This window comes from Alternaria infectoria, assembly GCF_024043175.1.
Source record: "Alternaria infectoria strain BMP 0036 chromosome Unknown scaffold_1, whole genome shotgun sequence".
Classification (NCBI taxonomy): Eukaryota; Fungi; Ascomycota; class Dothideomycetes; order Pleosporales; family Pleosporaceae; genus Alternaria; species Alternaria infectoria.
In genome coordinates, this window is record NW_026250690.1 from 953,344 (window position 1) to 974,038 (window position 20,695).

The 20,695-nt window shown below is 53.1% G+C and overlaps 8 protein-coding genes across 8 annotated transcripts; 6 read left to right on the forward strand and 2 right to left on the reverse strand.

Moving 5' to 3' along the window:
* Positions 1-60: 60 nt before the first annotated feature.
* Positions 61-1,153, forward strand: J4E92_000362 (uncharacterized protein; the record flags this gene model as incomplete). Its single annotated transcript, XM_051491779.1, has 4 exons — positions 61-127; positions 209-263; positions 320-660; positions 729-1,153. 4 exons carry the CDS (start codon positions 61-63, stop codon positions 1,151-1,153), a joined length of 888 nt encoding a protein of 295 aa, XP_051357291.1.
* A 445-nt stretch (positions 1,154-1,598) lies between these two features.
* Positions 1,599-3,212, reverse strand: J4E92_000363 (uncharacterized protein; the record flags this gene model as incomplete). Its single annotated transcript, XM_051491780.1, has 1 exon — positions 1,599-3,212. One exon carries the CDS (start codon positions 3,210-3,212, stop codon positions 1,599-1,601), a length of 1,614 nt encoding a protein of 537 aa, XP_051357292.1.
* A 1,174-nt stretch (positions 3,213-4,386) lies between these two features.
* Positions 4,387-5,893, forward strand: J4E92_000364 (uncharacterized protein; the record flags this gene model as incomplete). The annotated part of the gene is made up of 2 exons (XM_051491781.1): positions 4,387-4,800; positions 4,853-5,893. 2 exons carry the CDS (start codon positions 4,387-4,389, stop codon positions 5,891-5,893), a joined length of 1,455 nt encoding a protein of 484 aa, XP_051357293.1.
* A 201-nt stretch (positions 5,894-6,094) lies between these two features.
* On the reverse strand, positions 6,095-11,084 carry J4E92_000365 (uncharacterized protein; the record flags this gene model as incomplete). The annotated part of the gene is made up of 5 exons (XM_051491782.1): positions 6,095-6,586; positions 6,722-8,600; positions 8,650-8,790; positions 9,552-10,451; positions 11,035-11,084. 5 exons carry the CDS (start codon positions 11,082-11,084, stop codon positions 6,095-6,097), a joined length of 3,462 nt encoding a protein of 1,153 aa, XP_051357294.1.
* A 3,864-nt stretch (positions 11,085-14,948) lies between these two features.
* On the forward strand, positions 14,949-15,946 carry J4E92_000366 (uncharacterized protein; the record flags this gene model as incomplete). The annotated part of the gene is made up of 2 exons (XM_051491783.1): positions 14,949-15,307; positions 15,370-15,946. The coding sequence occupies 2 exons, from the start codon at positions 14,949-14,951 to the stop codon at positions 15,944-15,946; spliced, it is 936 nt and encodes a 311-aa protein (XP_051357295.1).
* A 476-nt stretch (positions 15,947-16,422) lies between these two features.
* Positions 16,423-17,481, forward strand: J4E92_000367 (uncharacterized protein; the record flags this gene model as incomplete). The annotated part of the gene is made up of 2 exons (XM_051491784.1): positions 16,423-17,295; positions 17,359-17,481. 2 exons carry the CDS (start codon positions 16,423-16,425, stop codon positions 17,479-17,481), a joined length of 996 nt encoding a protein of 331 aa, XP_051357296.1.
* Positions 17,482-18,031: 550 nt separating this feature from the next.
* J4E92_000368 (uncharacterized protein) lies at positions 18,032-19,125 on the forward strand (the record flags this gene model as incomplete). The annotated part of the gene is made up of 3 exons (XM_051491785.1): positions 18,032-18,070; positions 18,136-18,834; positions 18,886-19,125. 3 exons carry the CDS (start codon positions 18,032-18,034, stop codon positions 19,123-19,125), a joined length of 978 nt encoding a protein of 325 aa, XP_051357297.1.
* A 431-nt stretch (positions 19,126-19,556) lies between these two features.
* On the forward strand, positions 19,557-20,489 carry J4E92_000369 (uncharacterized protein; the record flags this gene model as incomplete). Its single annotated transcript, XM_051491786.1, has 3 exons — positions 19,557-19,569; positions 19,902-20,081; positions 20,218-20,489. 3 exons carry the CDS (start codon positions 19,557-19,559, stop codon positions 20,487-20,489), a joined length of 465 nt encoding a protein of 154 aa, XP_051357298.1.
* Positions 20,490-20,695: the final 206 nt, after the last annotated feature.

Genomic DNA, 20,695 nt, shown 5'->3' on the forward strand with positions numbered 1-20,695 from the left:
CATTGCTCTAGCAGACAACAGTTTGACCATTTGTCTGATCAACCACCACACAACACAACAATGGCCTCCACAACAGCACAAGCTGCAAAGAAGAAACTCGTGGTATGCGGCGGCAATGGCTTCTTGGGTATGCAATTGAGGAATTCCCCCGAGCTAGCTCGAGCAATAGCTTTACACCAGCACAACAGCTAGCTAATGTAGCAAACAGGTAGCCGGATATGTAGAGCAGCAGCACACAGAGGCTGGAGCGTAACCTCGATCTCGTACGCCCACATCGCCCTCCCAGCTCCATCCCAATCCTCTATTAACACCCTCCCAGACGCTCCGGCACACCGCACTGGTCCTCCGTCTCCTCCTCGCAAACACCACCCGACTGGTCCGAAAAGGTCTCATGGCAAAAAGGCGACATCCTCGACCCAGAATCCTACACAAAGCACCTCGAAGGCGCAGATGCCGTAATACACAGCATGGGCATATTGCTAGAAGCCGACTACAAAGGCGTAATCAGCGGACGGGAGAGCCCAATCAAAGGACTACAACGCGCCTTCAGCAGCACCAAGGCCGGAACACAGAATCCGCTCACACGGAAGGAGGGGGAGAAGTTGAGGCCGCAGGAGAGCGACGGGCAGCTTACGTATGAGATTATGAATCGGGATACTGGTATGTTGACGCAGGCATTGCCGTTGCTTTCTCAATTGGCGCAAACGACTAACTGATTGTTTGAACAGCTGTTTCCCTAGCCCAAGAAGCCTCAACCCGCAAAGTCCCAACCTACCTCTACATCTCTGCCGCAGCCGGTACACCCATCCTACCCGCACGCTACATCACAACGAAACGCGAAGCCGAGTCCCTCATCGCATCTACCTTCCCTACCATGCGGTCTATCTTCATTCGCGCGCCCTTCATGTACGATAGCAGCCGCACATTCACACTGCCTATCGCGGCAGCGGGTGGTGTGGCTGCCATGATCAACAGCGCGGTTGGAGGAAGACTGACGTGGCTCATGGGCGCGGGTGGCATTAAGCCGCTGAAAGCGGACCTGGTGGGTGAGGCGGTTGTAGAGGCATTGGAAGATGAGGATGTTAGGGGCCCGGTTGAAGTACCGGAGATTGAGAAGCTGGGGACGAGAGCGTGGAGGAAGAACATGCTATAAGGCAGACGAAAGATATGGATAATTTATGGAATGATACTTGATTCATAATACCTCAACAACTTCGATCGCATCTATCTAGCACACTGGGGTAGACTCCGAACATTTGTGCTCGACAAGGTCTGCTACAAAGCAGCTTCCCTTTCTTCAGCCGTACCCAGGACCCTGGCCTGCACACGGAAGCATGTACCCTAAGGTGGCTGTGAATCCGGTACGACTCAGGAGAGCCGGACTTCTGCGTTGTGGAGTCTGAAGCAGCGCTGTAACGAGGCTGTTCAGGCCTTAGAATGACCCTGCTGCGATGGCCTATTGGGCTTCTTCTCTTGATGCTCCATCTTTATGCCGCATGCGAACTAAGATATGTACCTGAATCCAGTGCTCCTGTCCACATGCTCTTGGCAATACTACGCGATCGCGAGAACACTGCAAGACCAGATGACATCTACGCTCACTTCTTCTTATGCCCACCCCCATTCACCAACTTCTTCTTCATATGCTTCGGCATCTTCTCCTTCCTCTTCTCACGCTTCTCTTCCTTAATCGCCTTCTTATGCGCCACCTTCTCGTCATGATCAACGTGTTTCTTTCCACGGCTAGGTCCTTTGTCGAAGATACTCTGATCAACCTCGGATCCTGAGCTACCGTCGTCCGACTCAGCATCGGAGGCATCCGAGCCGTTGTTAACAACATTATCGGCAAGAAGGGCTTGGTAGGGAAGGTCGGAAGCACCGCCGGCGTTTACGAGCTCGGCGTCGCGTTCGATGTCGTAGACTTGCTCGAGGGTTTGGGGGATGTATTGGTTGCGGAAGACGTCGTCGTCTTCTTCCTCTTTCTTTCGTTCCTCTTCCGTCAACGGCTCTTTGTTTAAGAGGGTGCGGATGCTCTCTTCCATCTGCGTCTGCTCTTTGACAGTCTTCGCGCCTGCCGCGCTGGTGATGTAGGCGTAAGCCTTGCGCTCACTCAGCGTCTCGACGTTGCGGGAGCGGAAGAAGTCAGATACGTTCTTGACATCCATGCGCAGGAACTCGAGAGAGCGAGGATGGTCATGCTCGACGGCTTGTGAGACATCGATGATCCACTGCTTGCCCTCGTGGTACAGGACGTTGTACTCGCTCAAATCTGCGTGGACAAGACGACATGTCTGGTACATGATGCGCATGTACGCCAGCATCTCGAGATATAGACTTGTCCACTTCGCATCCTCTTCCTCTGCTGTGAGACCCTCGAAGCGCACGTCCTTCAGACGAGGCGCTGCCTTGCCTTTGCGGTCACCGACGAAGCCCATGACGAGAACGTGGTTTCGCAGCGCATGAGCCATTGGTGATGGAATGCCTGCGTCGTGTATCCTAGCCAGATTCCTACGCTCCTTGTCTGCCCACATCCGTACCATGGCGCGGTTGTTGCTCTTGTTGTATCCTTGCCTAAAGCGGAACTCGCCCTCGACGTACTTCGCGCGGTCCTTGAAGACGAGGATGGACGTCTTGTATACCTTGACGGCACGGTGAATAGGGTCGGCGTCCTCTTCTGGGGCTTCCGTCATCGCATGGTATACGTTGGCTTCTTTGCCCGTAGAGATGACACCGTGAATCTCTGAGATTACGCCGCGGTTTATGAGTTGCAGGAGGATCATCTGCGTCCTCCGATCTAAAACTTGTTCGGTTGTCGCGCGGTCTGCCTTGTCCTTGTCCCTTGCGTTACCCCCGGACGCACCCGTCATGCGCCCGGTGAGGCGAATCTTGCCCGCATGCTTTGCGAGGGAGGCGACTTGGTCGTCGATGGAGGCGTTTGTGTTGGCGGACGGCTTTTGTGGATTCGACTTGGGCTTGTGATCGTCTGGGATGTTCGTGTCGTTTAGCTTTCGCTGGCGGTTGTAGGCCTTGGTGAAGTCGTGGTGGTCGCCCGATATTAATTCTGGCACTATCTCGTCCTCGTCCTCGAAAAGGTCGTCAATTTCGTTATCATCGTCGTTAGTGGGCGTTTCGTTTGTGACGGGCTTTTCAACCTGGTCAACTTCTTCATGCTGTTGCTGTGGCAGCTCTACTCCTCCGTCGGTGGTGGCCATTTTGGTTGTATGTGGAATGTTTACAGGATCTGAAGGATCGGCATGGGCATGTATATTTCGTCACACGTGAAATTCGAATAATTCTGCCACCGAGGGGCAACGGCGGGGCGAGCCCTGGAAGGCGGTGTAGCGACGAGTCACGTGCCGATAGTGAGCCCTACTACCTAGGTAGGTACCCACGGGCGAAAGTGAGCTTCGGCTTCAATTGTGAATCTTAGTAGCCAGAAAAAATCAAGTGAAAAGCTTACTAGCTATTTCTGGGTAGCGCCCCGTTTACACCTGCATCTCACATGTCTGGCACCGGGCGTCGGAGCGACTGCGCCGCCTACCAAACTGCACCTGTCAGACATGCCCCTTTGCAACCTCTCCGCGCGTCTTTTTTTGCGCCGACATGTTTGCAACCGGCCGTTGGAGAGACGTCATTGATAGACGGATGATCGCCAAGATTAGATAGGAGAGCGCGCATCGCTCCAGCTGTCAGGGCTGCCCAGGTGCGCATCGCAATGACGGGAAACGTCAATCCCTCCCACTTGCTGGGCGCAGCGGCACAGCCACATCCACGCAGCCGGCCAACGCCCAAAGCATAAGAATTAGTGGCTGGGAAGAAGAAACGTGAGCCAGATGATGCCAGGCACTTCTCTATTCTGATAGGCGCCTGCGGCGTCGCCGCCAGAACGGGCTCCGCGGCTCGACTATCCTGACACGCCCTAGTCTCCACAGACGGCTGGTGAAACACTTCAGGAGAGCCATCACGACCATTCAGGTCTACGCAGCGCTTGAACTGGAGACATTTTGCATGGGCTTGAGAAGCCGCATGGACTTCGGCCGCTGGCCGCTGATGCGCGTCCTGGTGCGCAGGGGAGATTGCTTCGTATAGCATTTCGTGACTTTTAATAGTCGGTGCTCCTCTGACACGCAGCACTGGCCTGCACTCTTTGTCTAACCTTTCATACTTCACACTCTCTCAGTCGATTCTCTGGACGCAGGTCGACCTCAGTCACTACATTCTTTTCAACGCTCGCTTGCGAAGCACTACATTCCTTAACACCACTCTACGCATTGTTGACATTGTGTCTTGCGTGTGAAACGACTCCGTACAGCACATCTCGGACGACTACTTCTTTTTGTGTTATCAACTTATCTCGAACAACTAGACTTTACCGAGATATCCACCATGCGCTTCTCCACATACACTACCGCGAGCGTGCTGGCTGCTTTGGCCACCGCTCAGACCTTCACCGATTGCAACCCCATGGAGAAGAAATGCCCTAACAACCCTGCCATGCCGCAGAATTGGGAGACCGACTTCACTGCCGGAAAAGATGCTATCAAGGGATGGAAGCAGACTGCCGGTTCACTGAAGTATGGACCTGAGGGTGCTGAGTTCACTGTTGCCAAGAAGGGTGATGCTCCCACCATTGGATCCGAGGCCATGCTTCACTTTGGATACGTCGAGGTCGTCATGAAGGCAGCTCCCGGCGTTGGCATCATCTCCTCCATTGTCCTTCAGTCTGACAACTTGGATGAAGTCGACTGGGAATGGATTGGTGGTGTAGACAGCCGTGTTCAGCAAAACTACTTCGGCAAGGTATGTGGACACAATTTGTACTTGTCGTCTTAAGGAGACTAACATCAGCCAGGGCAACACTACCACCTACGATCGCATGATCGAGGCCGATGCACTCAACAACCAGAATGAGTTCCACAAGTACGCTCTCAACTGGACTTCTGAATCGCTCACCTGGATTGTTGACGATAAGCCAACCCGCACATTGAACTTTGCCGATGCCAACGGTGGCAAGAATTACCCCCAAACGCCCTGCAATGTTCGTCTCGGGAACTGGCCAGGCGGTGATTCCAAGGACGAGGGCACTCGCCAGTGGGCTGGTGGTAACGTCACCTACGACGATGCGCCCTTCACCATGACCGTCAAGAGCATCAAGGTCATTAACTACTCTCCTGGCAAGGAGTATGAGTGGACCGACAAGACTGGCGACTTCAAGTCCATCAAGGTCATCGATGCCGGTAACACAGAGGGTGCTCCTGTCAACAGCGTAGCCATCGAGGACTCCGCCGCCGCAACCGGAGCTCCCATCGAATCTGGCATCGACGCCCCAGCCGCCACTGGTGGTTCTGACAGCGGTTCCGACTCAAAGTCCTCGGGTGCATCCACCACCTGCACAGAGAGCGACGCAGCAAAGCCCACGCCTCCAGCTGTCCCAGCCGGCGGCAACGGCGGATCCGGCTTCAACTACCCCACCGGCGGCGCCGCTGTCCCTCAAGAGTCAGGCAGCCCTGACTCTCCCACTGGCAGCGACAGCGAAGATGAGCCATGCGAGTGCGGTACTGCTACCGTCACCGTCACCGGCGCTCCCCCGGCAATCACCAACGCACCACCCGCCACCTTCACGACTGAGTATCCTGCCGTGCCCATCTCCAGTCTGATCACTTCCGCGGTAACTTCATCTCCTCCCTACCCCACCGAGTCTGGTCTGGAGATCGACACCAGGTCCGCACCTGGTGTTGTTGTGCCTTCAATCGCGCCTACTGGTGCGCTGCCTCAGCCCTCTGGCAACGCTACCTTCTCTGCCCCACCATCGCAGTTCACTGGTGCGGCGAGCCATGTCAAGGCTGGTGGTCTTGTCGGTGCTGTGATGGGTGCTGTCTTGCTTGCTTTCTAGATCGCTTGACGGGATACTGATGATATCGGAAAATATATGCAAGGGAAAATTACGTTGGTTGTAAATATTATAACAGTGGTAGAGCGTTCGATACGCATACTACATTTTTGACGATAAAGACATGTTTTGATCAAATTCTTTGTTCCGTTTAATGTGCAATCTTCGTGGAAGTCGCTACTGAACTTTGCCATGTGTGAGATACTACCGATAAAGCTTGTCCTTCCTAGCCGGCTTTCCATCCTTAAGTCCAATCCTCCCTACATCATCATCAGGATCCATGTCAGCAACGAACCCCGGAATCCCATGCAAAGCCTCACACTCTTCAATATCAGCGATCGTAGAATACCGCTGAAGCTTGGCCCTGTACGTCTGCTGCAACTCGGCCCCAAGCCTGAAGACTGTATGCCCGTCCAGAATCGCGCTCCATCGTCGTCTGAACCCATAGACAAGGCAGAGACCTGAGCTGATCAATGCCCATAGTCCGAATAAAGCCACAGGAACAGCGGCTGGCATGACGCCCGGTTCAATCACGGTGCCAGCGACAAAAGCTGTGAGGTTGGGGACGTGTGACTTGAGGCGTGTTCCGTTGACGCCTATGAAATCCCGACCGTCATTGTACATGAGCTTGATGGCGTAGGTGGAGTAAGCTTGTAGAAGGACTTGTCGAAGTTGGTCGGCTTGTAGATATTCCAGCTGAGCATTAGATCTCATATTGCCAAAATGAACACCTCCAATATCGTTTGTAGATGCGGCAAGCGGTGACGGCAGGCCGATCGAGTCAAATAGTCACCTCAGCCAACTACCGTCTTTGATGTTGAGTGTACACACAAGTGTCTCTGCGCCAAAACGTTTCGCACAAGCGTCCTTTCGAGCAGGCACCGGGGTGTCACTCCGTTGGAAGTCGGAGTAAGTAGAGCGCACGCCGTTGATGTTTGCTGAGCCTACACTGCTGCTTGACGTACAGGATGCACCAATTGCTTTGAGCTTCTCGTTATCAACATTGACATACTCGCCAGTCAGCGACTCGATAGTACGGACGATGGTGTTGTTCTGAGAACCTGGTAAGGCGTAAAGTGTCTGCCACAACAGGACCTCAAAAGTCCTCTTGCGTTCGATTCCGGGATACGGTTTTGAAGGATCTTCTTGCAGGTTATGATAGCAGTAAGACGTTGACGGGTTCTCCATTTCATCAAGCCAGCCGCAGGGCGGTTCTTCGTTCGAACCTGTGTGTGGCGACAAGGATTGATACGCAGTCTCTATGACTGCACCCATTTTCATTGTCGACTTCGTTGGGTTGGAATCGACTCGTGACTCTTTCATTACCTCCACCAAGGTGTTGTTGTCATGGAGACGATATGACATGTAGGTAATGTGTTTATCATGATCGAAAATGAAGCATTTTGTGCAGTTCGAACTAGGAATTGTGCTCTGTACGAGAGCCGGAGTGGACGTAGGAGCTGAAGCAAGGCTTTCGGTGGGGCCTAACGAAAAGGCTGCTGTCGTGAATTCGTCGATGGGAGGATTCTCAACCGCTCTGCGTTCAATTCCTATTCGTCCGAAATCAGAAACGATCGATTTACTTCTCCAGACATCTGTTGAAGATCGACGGTCTTTTAAGAGAACGAAGTCAGGCAATCTGTCTACGATCTTGCAGTCGTAATGTAGTAACAAGCCCCAGGCTCTGCCCTCAAAAGGAGCCTCACCTTGAGCGGTCAAAAAGATTTCTTCGACGCCCTCAATACTTGGCAGTATCACCGGAACACTCTTCAGAAACTCGTTCTTCTTCCGATCAAAATTTTCAGGCGTATAGACAGCTCCATGTCCGAACACACGTGCACCGTTGCGGAATCCTCTGGACGGCATACGGGCCTCAGGGCTGGTGTTGAAGGTCGATTGAACAAATCCGGTTACATTCACTCCTCGCCCTGACTTACCACGAAGGAAGCCACTAGTCATCTCAAGGCAAAGACCCGATATGGGCCAAGCCACGAAGACAACCACGCTTGGAAGTGCCAGAACAAACCACAAACGAGAAGGAAGCTTGCTATGTTGGTTTCGCACCCTGCGTATTTGCACAACCCATTTGATTGCCTTCATCCAGCCACCGGGACCAGACCATGTATTGTCAGCATGTAGCATAAGACGCATGGCATCTTCAACTTTCCAGGTTTGTTCCATGAGCATGCCAGCTTCAGCACCAGCCAGTCCGTAAAGACTTAAGCTCAGTCCGATCACTCCCGCGACGAACCAACTGTAAAAGACCCATTTGGCACCCGGTGGTCCGAAGGCCACTGTTGAGTCGGGGTGGAGTGGGGCGAGGTAGATGCGCCAGACGGTGATGAGATAAGATACTACGATTATCGGTCCAAGGATGCCGACTATCGTGCGGAAGTAGAAGCGGCGAAGAGGCTGACCGAATGAACCGAGGCCCGCTTCTGGCGAGGTATTGGAGTCCGCACCATCGATATGCTCTGAGGTGAGACTGGCTGTGTGGTTTTGCAACTGGATTTCGGACGGGTGATCAGACGCAGTCGCACCCAAGTTCTGTGGGTACGAATCGACGCTCGCATACTGCGGGTGTGAGCTGATATTGCCATTCTGTTGATATTGAGTGCTATCAACGTCCTGCTGTCGATCGTATTCGGAGGTGAAGCCGTGCTCAGAGAGAAGGCTAATTGAGGAGACCTCCGTGGCGAGCCCATGCGGTCTGCGATTGTCAGTCGCAAAGCCAAGCCTTGTTGCAGAATATGACTTACCCGTAGTCCGACTCATGTTCTTCTGTTTCCGAAGTGCTGGCTCCAGGCACGCCGAGTGAGCTGTAACGTTGAGAACTCATGTCGGCGAGACGGCGAAGATGGGATGCAAACTTTCGCAGTAAGACGAGAAGTGGTAGAAGGCTGGGGAGTGAGCCATCTGAAATATAACATGCACTGCTACCCGTTTCTTTGGCATGGCATTTCAGCCTTGTGATGTTACACAAGGCTGTGGTCGAGGTGTGGGGGTGAGAGAGCGAGATTGAAGTCCAGCCTTGCACCTTCTGCATTGGCAACCAGTCGTACAGGGTCCACATGACAAAAACGATTGCTTAATATTGGCAGGCATCATAGACATCATAGCTTGGTATTGCGCTATCGCTATTGTGACTATGGAGACTGCGTCTTGTAGTCCCGGTGAGAATTGATGCAACCACCTGGCCAATCGCGTGTAGAATACATGTGCACAGTACAAGACAATTCCGCGAAGCCCTAAGTGCGTCTTCCCGAGCACATCCTCATACGGAGTTCAGACATCTCGAACCGTAACCCTGAGATTAGGACCAATCTCCCGCCTCACAACATAAAACCCGCTGTCCTCCCTCCTTTCCGTGGTGTACTGATGCTGTTTACTTCTCTGCCACCACTTCCTCTTAGCAGCTCGCGAGCACTTCGCCTTGATACAACCAATCCACTTGGAGCATTTGCAGAGCGGAAGCTTGTACCATGCACACTTTCCGCCACTTCCAGTCCCCTGCGCTCCTGATTGTGTAGCGTTCTGTCTTCCACCAGAAACGCCCTCAGCCGCAGGCGCACCTCGCGGCTGCAGAGCTGGCGGCTGCCGCTTCGTCCGTCTATCTCTCTGGCCCCACTTTGTCCGCCGTTGAACTCCTTCGAGCAAGGACCCAGGGACGAGGTATGATGATGGATCGGGAGGGTAGGGGTTGACGAGACCGTAGGGTGTGCTGAAGGGTGTGGGTGTGATGGGTTGGAGGTAGGAGAATTTGGTTTCGGAGCGGAGTTCTGGCGTTGGTGCGACGGTGCAGTGGCTTCGTGTACGCCTGAGGTCGGGTGAAGAGTTTGATGCTGGATCATGTTTTACAGGCGCTCTGTGGTATGGATTGGGATAGTCTGTGGGGCTGGGGCGGTGGTGGATGTTTGTGGAGGAAGATGCCGCTTCATGCTTGACTTTGCTCGCTCCCGTCGGGATGTAGTATCCCTTCTCTGGTTCCTCTTCTATCTTGACTTTGGAGGCTGGGTGTGACGCATCGAAGTCACGGAAAGTCTCGACAGCGAATCTCTTGTAGCTCGAGCTAACCGACGGACCTGAAGTTTGGCTGCGAAGTGACAGTACGTCCCTATGTACTAAAGAAACATCGCTCTCCTTTTTCACTACTGTAGATCGGTAGAACTGTTCAGCCAAGGGGGTCGGTACACGGAGTGGCGATTTGGACCATGCTGTTGTGAAGGATGGGTAATGTGGTGGTGTTTCGAGATCGGCTTTGTCTTCGACTTTGATGTGAACTGTATGATGACGAGAGGAAGGTCCTCCGGGCTTGACTACTTTCGCTTCTTCCCTGTAGTCTCGACGTCGGGATGCTGGCGAGGTTGGGTATACCGTGTTATCGGGACTCTCGGGCTCAACTTTCACTCGTGCGCGAGTCTCTTGCTTCCTCCCCACTACTGCTATAGTGCTTTCAGTTCCAAGCGCGCTGAACCGGCCAGGTATTTGTGTGATTTCGGGAGTCCTTGGAGGCGCAACATTCTTGCTTTGTGTACGAAGATCTCGTGCTGAAGAGTTTCGCCTGGATTCGGTGACCTTAGGGACCATTGTATGCCAAAGCTATCTTGCTTGATCTGGTTTCGATAGTATAGTAGATGAGTGCGACGCAAAAGTCGTTCCCTGTCCTCGCAATCTTCGACGATGTTGCTGAATAATTGAATGCAGGTGGGCGTGCAAGACAATTTTCAGACAATCGAAACCCTTGGTGAGTGAGTAAAGATAGAGCCCGGTGATGTGCCATCGGTTGCCGACGATGGGACAACGTGATCGGGGAGGGGCCTGGACGCGGTAGATGCTGTGAGGTCTGCAGGGCAATGACGGATTTCGCTGGTCGTCTACTCAGTGTGGCATGTCATGTGTGGGTGTACCCAGGAAAAAGGGTCCTGGGTGGAGCCATGTGCCCAAGATTTAATCGACCACCTGTTCTTCGCGGATAAAGACGCGTAAGCTGTTTGGTAATTTTTTGATGTAAGCATGCCCGAATGTAAATGTAATGAAGACGTCGGACCAGCGCAAAGAAGACGATGTTGACGGAGTTATGGCATTGTCTGTCGACTGTAAGATCGAAAAACCTGCGTCAGCTGACCACCCATTGACACTGACACTGGCTCAACTGCGCCTCTTCCCGTTGCTCCCGATGCCTAATACGTCCCATACGTTGCGATGTGGAAACTGGAACACTACCCTTGGAATTGTCCAAACGCAACATCACCTCCTCCAAAAGTGGAGCAAGGGTACCGTCCGATTCCATAGTCATTTTCGAACAATAAGGGGTCTTTCCATTTGCCGTCCACTCCTCGACCAACTCAACGGCGTAGGGGAAATCCGGCAGCGTAGTGGAATTATCCACATCAACCGTGCCTGACGCAGTGTTGGTAGCGCTGGCAGTCGTAGCTCTGGTAGGGTAGATGTAACCCTCAACAGTGGTCTCATTGAAGATGCACTGCCACAGACTATCCCCAGGTTGAAATAGGGTATTTGACGTCGAAGCATGCACAAGTGGCTCTCCAGTCAGAGGTAGCTCATCCTCGCTAAGCAATACGATTTTGTCGTACGTAGTGCTGAAGTGATAGGCAAAATCGTTTTCGTGCTCAGCATTGCTAATTGCTAGAAGCTCCAAAGGTGGAATGGTCGGTATGCGTTCGCCATGGGGAACAGTGTTGTTGCTTCCCGGTGGCCCCATGGCTATCATAATCGTGCTGTCGTTGCCCGCCGAAGCTGGAAGTATACTTAGTTGAAAGGTTGAGTTAGATGCACATTGCCACGCATTGGTCTGATCGTTGCTTGCCAGGCATGCCATACTCTGCTGCTGTGGAAGTTCAACAGGTAACGCAAAGATCCCACGTCGGAGGTTGTTGGTGATGTTGGTATTTGGAGGGCCATTGCTAGCAACGTGTGCTGTGGCATCCTCATCGCTGTAAACTCTGTGTTAATGGCATCTCTATGATTTGACTTCGATACATCTTACCTGGTTGAAGATCGATCTTTGACAGCCAGGAGACTCAGCCCGATCGTAAGAAGCATAAGAAATTGTAAACACAGCAAAGCTAGAATACGTTGCCGCTGAGACATTCGCTGCCATATGCACCTCGGAAGGCTAGGGAGAGGCTTGTTGAAATTGTGGACTTCCTCCCATGACGGCACAAATACTTCTTTCTCTTCTTGGTCTGGACTGAGTATAGGAGCCGAAAGAATATTGCTCCTTTCGAAAGGGACCGCCTCGATTCCATCCTCGATCTTTCTGATGAGGCATGTTCCAGAATGAATTCCAGACGTGTTCGTTGAGTCAAAGCCGCCGTAGTTGGCTGGGAAAGTGGTATAGATGCTAGGGAGTGGTTGAATGCTGCTGATGGACCGGTAAGGCATCCGCATGAGTGCAATCCAAAGTTATTTTCGAACAGATATTAATAAAGAATGTATTCCTGGTGTTGGATCTGGACCGGCCAGGCACGCAGGGCTGCAGGAAGCGAATGAGAGAATAGAGAGTGAGTAAAAATAATGAGTGCCGCATACCAGAAATAATTCCACATGAAGGGATATAAACATTGCTCATGACCTGTTGAGTTCATGAGAAGTATGTGCCGTGCTTGCATATCGCTTTAGCTACGCCGTGCTCATACTACAGCTCGATATCCAATCGAACACCCACCACAACCAGGGTCTGCCTGTATCTCGGCTCGTGTTTGCTATCAGATCAAGGACAGATTGAGTAAGAGGCTGGAAGTGTAATCGTTAGCAGCCTAGAGTATTGGCTCTGCGCTCCCCATATGCGATGGATTGTAGGTAAACTATACGATAGCCGCCCATCCTCATGCCGGTCCTTGGGACGGCCGTGGTGCCTGGGAAGCCAAAGCGCGGACCGGACCGAATGCGAACAGCTGTCGCGAAGGATGGGATTAGGAACAACTGAATGACTTGTGCGCTATGCGCGAGCCTGGGGCACGCATATACTTCCCGGCCTAGAGTATTGTTGGCAAGCTGTGCTCAACACCGAGAGGTTCAACTGCAAAAGTCGCGAGTAGAGACCTACGTGTTGAATCGAACATGGTTGTTGAAGCAAGCAGCGGGAAAAGTTGTACCGTGTGTCAACGCGCGTGTTTGGTGTGTGACGACTAGCCGCCGCCCAGACGTGCCGTAGGTCGCATCACGGGTCAAAAGACAGAGCTTTGGTCGATCGAGCAGACCTGGAAGCTGTCGGCCTGTATCTGTGCCGTCTCATTCTTTTACCGCCGAGTGTAGGATTGCAGCACGTGTGAAGGATCATGCTTCGTCGACGGCCTAAGTGATGGGTCCAGGGTACGGAGACGCGTCGTGAAAATGTGGGTGGTTGGTTGGGTTAGCTCCACCAGCTCTTCCGAGGCGGGCAGGATCGACCCGAAGCGCGCCAGGGACCCGACCAATACCTTCACAACCATCCAAAGACATTCCCTCAACTCGCGCTCCTCTTTGGTGAAGAGTCAACATGCGCCTCGAATTGTGCAGATGCGTTCTCGCCCCTAAAATGTACTAATGTCTACCCGTCCTGCTGTTGGTTCCCCAGGTGAACGCAGAGGCCACCAAGTTTCGCAAATATTGACATGTTTCGAAACAAGAAACAGTGCACCAGCGTCATCTCACCATTGTTTCGAAGACAGGCAATCTTCAGGATTTTATACTAGATTGCGCATATTTCCTACTTCGATAGAGCTGACCAACATGGCTCCCCTGGCGTCATCCGCTCCGTTTCCAAACATGCCAAGCTGAACGAGTAGGAGACTGAGCATCAAGATGCCGACATGCTTGCTGATGATCCCATGTTCTCTGCTAATATTAGACATCTGAGAGAGGTAGCGTGCCTGAAGTGGTTCAAGGCTGCGACAACTAAGCTGCAAAGGTGCTGAGCTCATCCACCCAGCCCGAATGTGTGCCACGATGACGGGAGGAAAAACTCAGCCCCAGATCTGAAGCGTATAATACTTGAGCATGAACCGTTGAGAAGTGCTTTTTCGTCCCCCTCCTCGTATTATACCCACTCCTACGCTCGGTCAATATGGAATTATTACAACCTTCTCCCCGCACAGCGCCCGCCTCTATGACATTGATGGCAAGACGACAAAAGATAAACCGGCTGCTGTTCGCATCGAGCGCTTTACTTTGTGCTCTATCCATCACCGTATTCGGATTGATCAGTTCTGTGGTGGCTTGGATACATGACCAGAAGCATCAGGTGCATGTTTATCATGTGAACTGGCCTGGAAATCCGACCCAAATCAATGTCGAACCCAAGAATGTGTGGACGGACCAAGGGCACGAGAGCAACGGCGCAGCAGTATATGGATTTTTCTTGGGCATTCTCGGCATGTGGACAGCATGGAGGATGAGGAAGACTGGACAGGTACGGTAACAATGTTCACGATGTCTTGAACAGGGTACTAAAAGTGTGAATAGGGTCGACAAAGTCTTAGCGCCCTTGCTATCCTGTCGTTGCTCGGAAGCGTATTCTGTTTGTCGGCTTTCATCTTCGTCTTCGTAGTGACATACCAGACGACAGGCCAGCACATAAAGGAACCTATTGCCTCCAACACAGTCGGAATCAACTACCCGTACCTGAGATGGACGCCCGAGACGTGGTTCAAGGCCGTGCTAGATCTCCCTTTGGCTGACGGCGCGCAACACACCGAGATCAAATTTAGGGTCGGATGCATGGTAGCCTGGCGGTGGATATTGCTTCCTCTCTTACTTGTGTTTATCACGACCTTTTGCGTCGCAGCGATAACTTGGTCAAGGCGGCGGCGAGACGACATGGTGGTGCGCACGAATTCAGGGCATTCTGTGGAGGAGAAGGGGTCACGATGAATGGCATGGCGGTACACATGACATTTAGCGAGCTGGCGAGGCGCTGCATGTGCGAACCTCGGCGCGCGTGACAAAAAATGTCCCCACCAAGCTCCGACTCTCTTCCACCCGCAATACGAACACATACAAACACACGCCCCTATCTTCCCCCTCTCCCTCTCCCTCCCCGCCGAGAGCCTTCGCTATGGGCTGGCTCATCTACCTCGCCGCCATGCCGCCCGCGCTCATCATGGCCATGCGCCTGCTCTCGCTCGTGCTGCCTGCGAAGCCCGCCCAGCTGGTGTCGTACTACGCCTTCGCAATAAGCTCTATGCTCCTCATGCTCTGCTGCGCGCTGTACGGCACCCTTGTGGCTATACCTCTGCGCCTCGTGGGCTATGGTGGACTGATCCAGTGGACGGTTGCGCGGGCGTTCAAATGGGTCATGTGGTTGTGCACCGGCGTAACATTCAGAGTGACGGGGAGCATGAAGAAAGAGGGCGGTCTCAGTGGAGAAGACGCCCTCAGAGACCGTCCCGCCATTTTTGTGGGCAACCATCAGACGTGGGTTCACCAGGTCCTCTGGCTAGGCCAACTCTTGACAACGGCGCTGACATTTCTTGCAGCGAACTCGACGTCCTCATGCTCGGCTGCATGTTCCCCAAATACACGTCCGTCACGGCCAAGAAGTCGCTGAAATACGTCCCCCTACTCGGCTGGTTCATGGCCCTCTCCAAGACCGTCTTCATAGACCGCGCAAACCGCACCTCCTCCCGCGCCGCATTCGATACTGCCGCACACACCATGAAGACAACACGCCAGAACGTTTTCATCTTCCCCGAAGGCACGCGCTCCTACGCCTCGAAGCCTGAACTCCTGCCCTTCAAGAAAGGCGCCTTCCATCTCGCCGTACAAGCACAAGTTCCAATCGTGCCCGTCGTCGTTGGCAACTACTACCACGTTCTAGACGTAAAGGGCAAGAGGTTCACGCCAGGCGTGGTGGATGTAACAGTTCTGCCGCCAATACAAACAAAAGGAAAGGGACCAGAGCACGTCGATGAGCTGCTCAAGAAGACAAGAGACGCTATGATGGATGAGCTGATTCGGCTAAGCCACGTCTCAGGCACGGGCAACGGCGAGCCTCTTCCGCGTACTAGTGGGACCGACGGACAGGAGCGCAGTGAGCTGAGGAAACGGAATTAGGACTTCTGGCACATACGGCGTTAGGTGGCGCTTGGTATACATTGATATCCCAAATGAGGCAGGTTCGATACTGTCTGGCTGGTTGGCATGTACATAATCGTAGTTTTAGTACAAAGATCGTTTACTCAAGATTCGCTCAACCCACTGCAGCACTGACGTCAATATATCATGGCTTTTCGAGATTAGCCAGTCGGCTTGGTGTATGATAGACTGTAGAACGACCCAGAATACGAGCTTCCGCGTGGTGTAGGAGGATTGAAGCTCGGCAAACCTTCCCCGACTACGATAGTGCTCGGTGCTCGTTACCCCACAACTACCCCTCCCGTTACCCAATGAGGCAATCCCGTGCTGGTTAGACGCGTGAATGCTGGACAGCGTGTATCTAGGTCGCATATATAGCCATGTTGACGACCATGAGAGATATGTTTTCTTGTTATTGACCATTCGAACGAATTCAAGAGCGTGCTTGGAGCAAGATGGCAGCAAGACAACCAGGGTTAGTCAACGAGACGAAATCTGGAAATGCATTCAGTGTCAATGGGAAAAGTGCCATAGTCACTGGTGCTGGGTCAGGTATAAACTTCTCTTTCGCAGCTTTACTTCTCAGCGATGGCTGCTCCGTCCTTATAGCCGATCTTTCGCTTCGCCCGGAAGCAGAGCAACTGGTCAAAGAATACAGCACTAAAGAGCAAGGGAGACCACGAGCCGTCATTGTCAAGACCAATGTCACGGATTGGCCGCAGCTGGAGCGCATGTTCGAAGTAGGAATACAGGAATTCGGAAAAGTCGACATTGTATGTCCAGGAGCAGGCGTCTACGATCCCCACTGGAGTAACTTCTGGCATCCTCCAGGCGTCGATGGCAGCGCGAGCAGAGACAAGGCGGACGGGGGACGATACGCAACTCTCGATATCAACGTAACACATCCCATTCGCACGACCCAGCTCGCTATATCGCATTTCCTCAATCCACCACCTGGTGTAGATAGAGTGAGTGCGCAGAATCCTAAGAGAGTTCTCATCATCTCTAGTATTGCAGGCCAAAACCCTAACCTCCACGCGCCGATATATACGGCGGCCAAGCACGGGATGAACGGTTTTGTCCGGTCGCTGGGTAGGCTCGAAGCGGAGATGAACATTCGCGTCAATGCCGTCGCTCCGGGCGTCATCAAAACACCACTGTGGACCGAGCATCCGGAGAAATTGGCGTTCGTTGATCAAACCAAGGATGCGTGGGCGACACCCGAAGAAGTGGCAGTCGCCATGTTGAGATGCTTGGAAGAAACCGATCTGGGTGGAGGCACGATCCTGGAGGTGGGCGCGAAACAGACCAGGCTAGTTGAGGCATACGTAAGTATTGATGGAAAACATCCACCCGAGTGTGTGACTGTGTGCTGATGATTGATGATGCAGAACGATCCGGGCCCGAGTGGAGCGGGCCATACTGTCAGCAATCTTGAAGAACAATACAAGGAGGTGTACGGATGGCTGAACCAAGACGGATGGGGCAAGACGACTGGCAAAGCAAAGTTGTGATATCCAGCTATCAACATGGAGAAGCCTGAAGTCGGTCTTTTGGCCGAAGCTGCCCTGGATATGTCCGCGGGAATTCACGATGATAAGCTAAGAATAACATCGCGATAGTGTATAGCCGTGGGTTGTTGGTAGAACAAGCTTCCTCAATCGTATGACAGTGCATTACTCTGCTCCGAGTACCGCCACGTGGGATCTGCTCAGGCATCGCGTCCAGCCACGTCCATCCCGAAGCGCGTCTTGATGGATGGGCCGGACGACAGTGCTCCGAGAGCGGCAAAATTTCTGATCGCTAGCGGTTACTCGAAAGGACCCTCACCGCTGACTGAGCTTGACTTCTGCCGCCATTGCCACCGGTGACGCTATTTTTCCATGGAGGGGCCGGAAGGTGAGGGGCGCTACGTATGAAAGGCCCCACCCATGCAGCTGGCCCAACAACACTTTTACATCACATCAGTCGACAACTTTCCTCACACCTACTACATATCAAGTGCTCTCACAAACACTTGCAACAAACCTTCAATCCCAATTCCATACACATACACCCATCACGATGCCTAGCTCCCTCGAACAGCTCAAGGCCTCCGGCACCGTGAGTATTCACATGCGCAACACCAAGCCTGCGGAAGAATTATAGCTGACCGACTTTCCCTACAGACCGTTGTCGCCGACTCCGGTGACTTCGCTACCATCAAGAAGTACCAGCCCCAGGATGCCACCACCAACCCCTCGCTCATCCTCGCCGCGTCTAAGAAGCCCGAGTACGAGAAGCTGATCGACGCGGCCGTCGCATACGGCAAGAAGAACGGTACCGACCTCGAGAACCAGGTCGACACCACCCTTGACAACCTGCTGGTACAGTTTGGCAAGGAGATCCTCCAGATTGTCCCCGGCAAGGTCTCGACAGAAGTCGATGCGCGCTTCTCCTTCTCCACCGAGGAGTCAGTAGCCAAGGCCCTGCACATCATCGACCTCTACAAGGAGATCGGTATCGACAAGGAGCGCGTTCTCATCAAGCTCGCGTCCACATGGGAGGGAATCAAGGCTGCTGAGATCCTGCAATCCAAGCACGGAATCAACTGCAACCTGACCCTCATGTTCTCCCAGGTCCAGGCCATCGCGGCTGCCGAGGCCGGTGCTTTCCTCATCTCTCCCTTCGTCGGCCGTATTCTTGACTGGTACAAGGCCTCGACCAAGAAGGAGTACTCCAAGGAGGAGGACCCCGGTGTCAAGAGCGTCCAGCAAATCTTCAACTACTACAAGAAGCACGGCTACAAGACCATCGTCATGGGCGCATCTTTCCGCAGCGTCGGTGAGGTCACCGAGCTCGCTGGTTGCGACTACCTGACCATTGCTGTAAGTACTGCCCGCAGGCTCTATATCTGCACATGTGACTAACGAATACAGCCCAACCTGCTCGAGGAGCTGTACAACTCACAAGACGACGTCCCCAAGAAGCTCATCGCCGAGGATGCCAGCAAGCTGGACATCGAGAAGAAGACCTACATCAACAACGAGGCCGAGTTCCGCTTCTACTTCAACGAGGACCAGATGGCCGTCGAGAAGCTCCGCGAGGGTATCTCGAAATTCGCCGCTGACGCCGTCACCCTGAAGGACATCCTTCGCAAGAAGATCCAAGCGGCATAGAGTGTATAATCCGACAACGGAGATACACCGAGCATCTGAACACTCTTACGGCTTTCTTCGGTTTTGATATGAGACATGATGGGCTGGCTTCCAATAAATAGATAGTAAAATTGACATCAGATGTAAAACACCATCTTTCCGTCCTCTCTGTGATATGCTGAAACCTTCAACGTCATGAAAGTGTAAGAAAACGATAGAAACCATGTTAAGTGATGGACCCTCAGGGCTATTAATCATTCGTCGGATCTGGCCCGGCGTTAGAGACCGTTGCGTCACTACAGCCCCGCATTCGGCCGGTGGAGGCGGCTTCAAAGCTCACCTCTAGCCAGCTGTACATCTCCCTCCCATCTCCTCCCCAACAACGCCTCTTTCCGTCACAGATCCCAAAATACACAAGTAATACCATCAATACCCATCACATAACCGTCACAATGGTCAAAGCCGGTACGTATGTTTAGAGTAGCTTCACGAGCTTGCCCTCTTGTGGGAAGGTGGGGTCAGCTCCTTGCGTAAGATTGAGCAGATTATTTGCGACGACACGGTACTCAGGTGTATCGTAACGCTCGAAGAGGTCAATTGGACAGCTTTGGGACTCACAAGGAGTACCATGCTGTCAGTTGGTACCTGGGGCTTGTCGTTGGACTTCTCCAATCAGCTCGCCGGCTGCAAGACACCCTGATGGCCTTCCGCTACACTGCACGCGCATCAACGCGCTACAGAAGCTTGGTACAGCTTGAAGCTCAGAGAGAACGGATGTGCTAACGCAAACGCTATAGTCGCCGTCCTCCGTGGAGACTCGAACGTCAAGGGAACCGTCACCTTTGAGCAGGCCGACGAGTCTGCTCCTACTACCATCTCATGGAACATCACTGGCCACGACGCCAACGCTGAGCGTGGCATGCACGTTCACGCTTTCGGCGATAACACAAACGGTTGCACGTCTGCTGGCCCTCACTGTGAGTACAGACCTAGACCCAGACCCAGACCCAGACCTACACCTACACCCCAACAACCCTGCACCGGATACGCAGGAACACCCACTCTGCAGATCTAGTCATCGGAATAAACACCCATGCTAACACGCCCACCCAGTCAACCCCCACAACAAGACGCACGGCGCGCCCGAAGACGACGAGCGCCACGTCGGTGACTTGGGTAACTTCAAGACCGACGGCCAGGGTAACGCTCAGGGCAGCACCACGGACAAGCTGATCAAGTTGATTGGCGCCGAGAGCGTCGTTGGTCGCACCATTGTCGTTCACGCTGGAACTGACGACCTTGGCAAGGGCGGACACGAGGAGTCCAAGAAGACTGGTAACGCTGGTCCTCGCCCTGCTTGCGGCGTTATTGGTATCTCCAACTAGATGTTGCGGGGTATGAATGTAAACGACGAGGAAGTCTTAGGGTAGCTTGACGAAAATCAATTGCTTTATCCTATTCCTCATCCAAGTGCATCATGCAAATGTGGCTATGGTGTTTTGACGGAAGGCATATGCATTGGTGTGATTATGAAGATCTGACAGAAGAAATATGCATTCGTGTTGCCTACGTAGACTAAGTCACTACCACG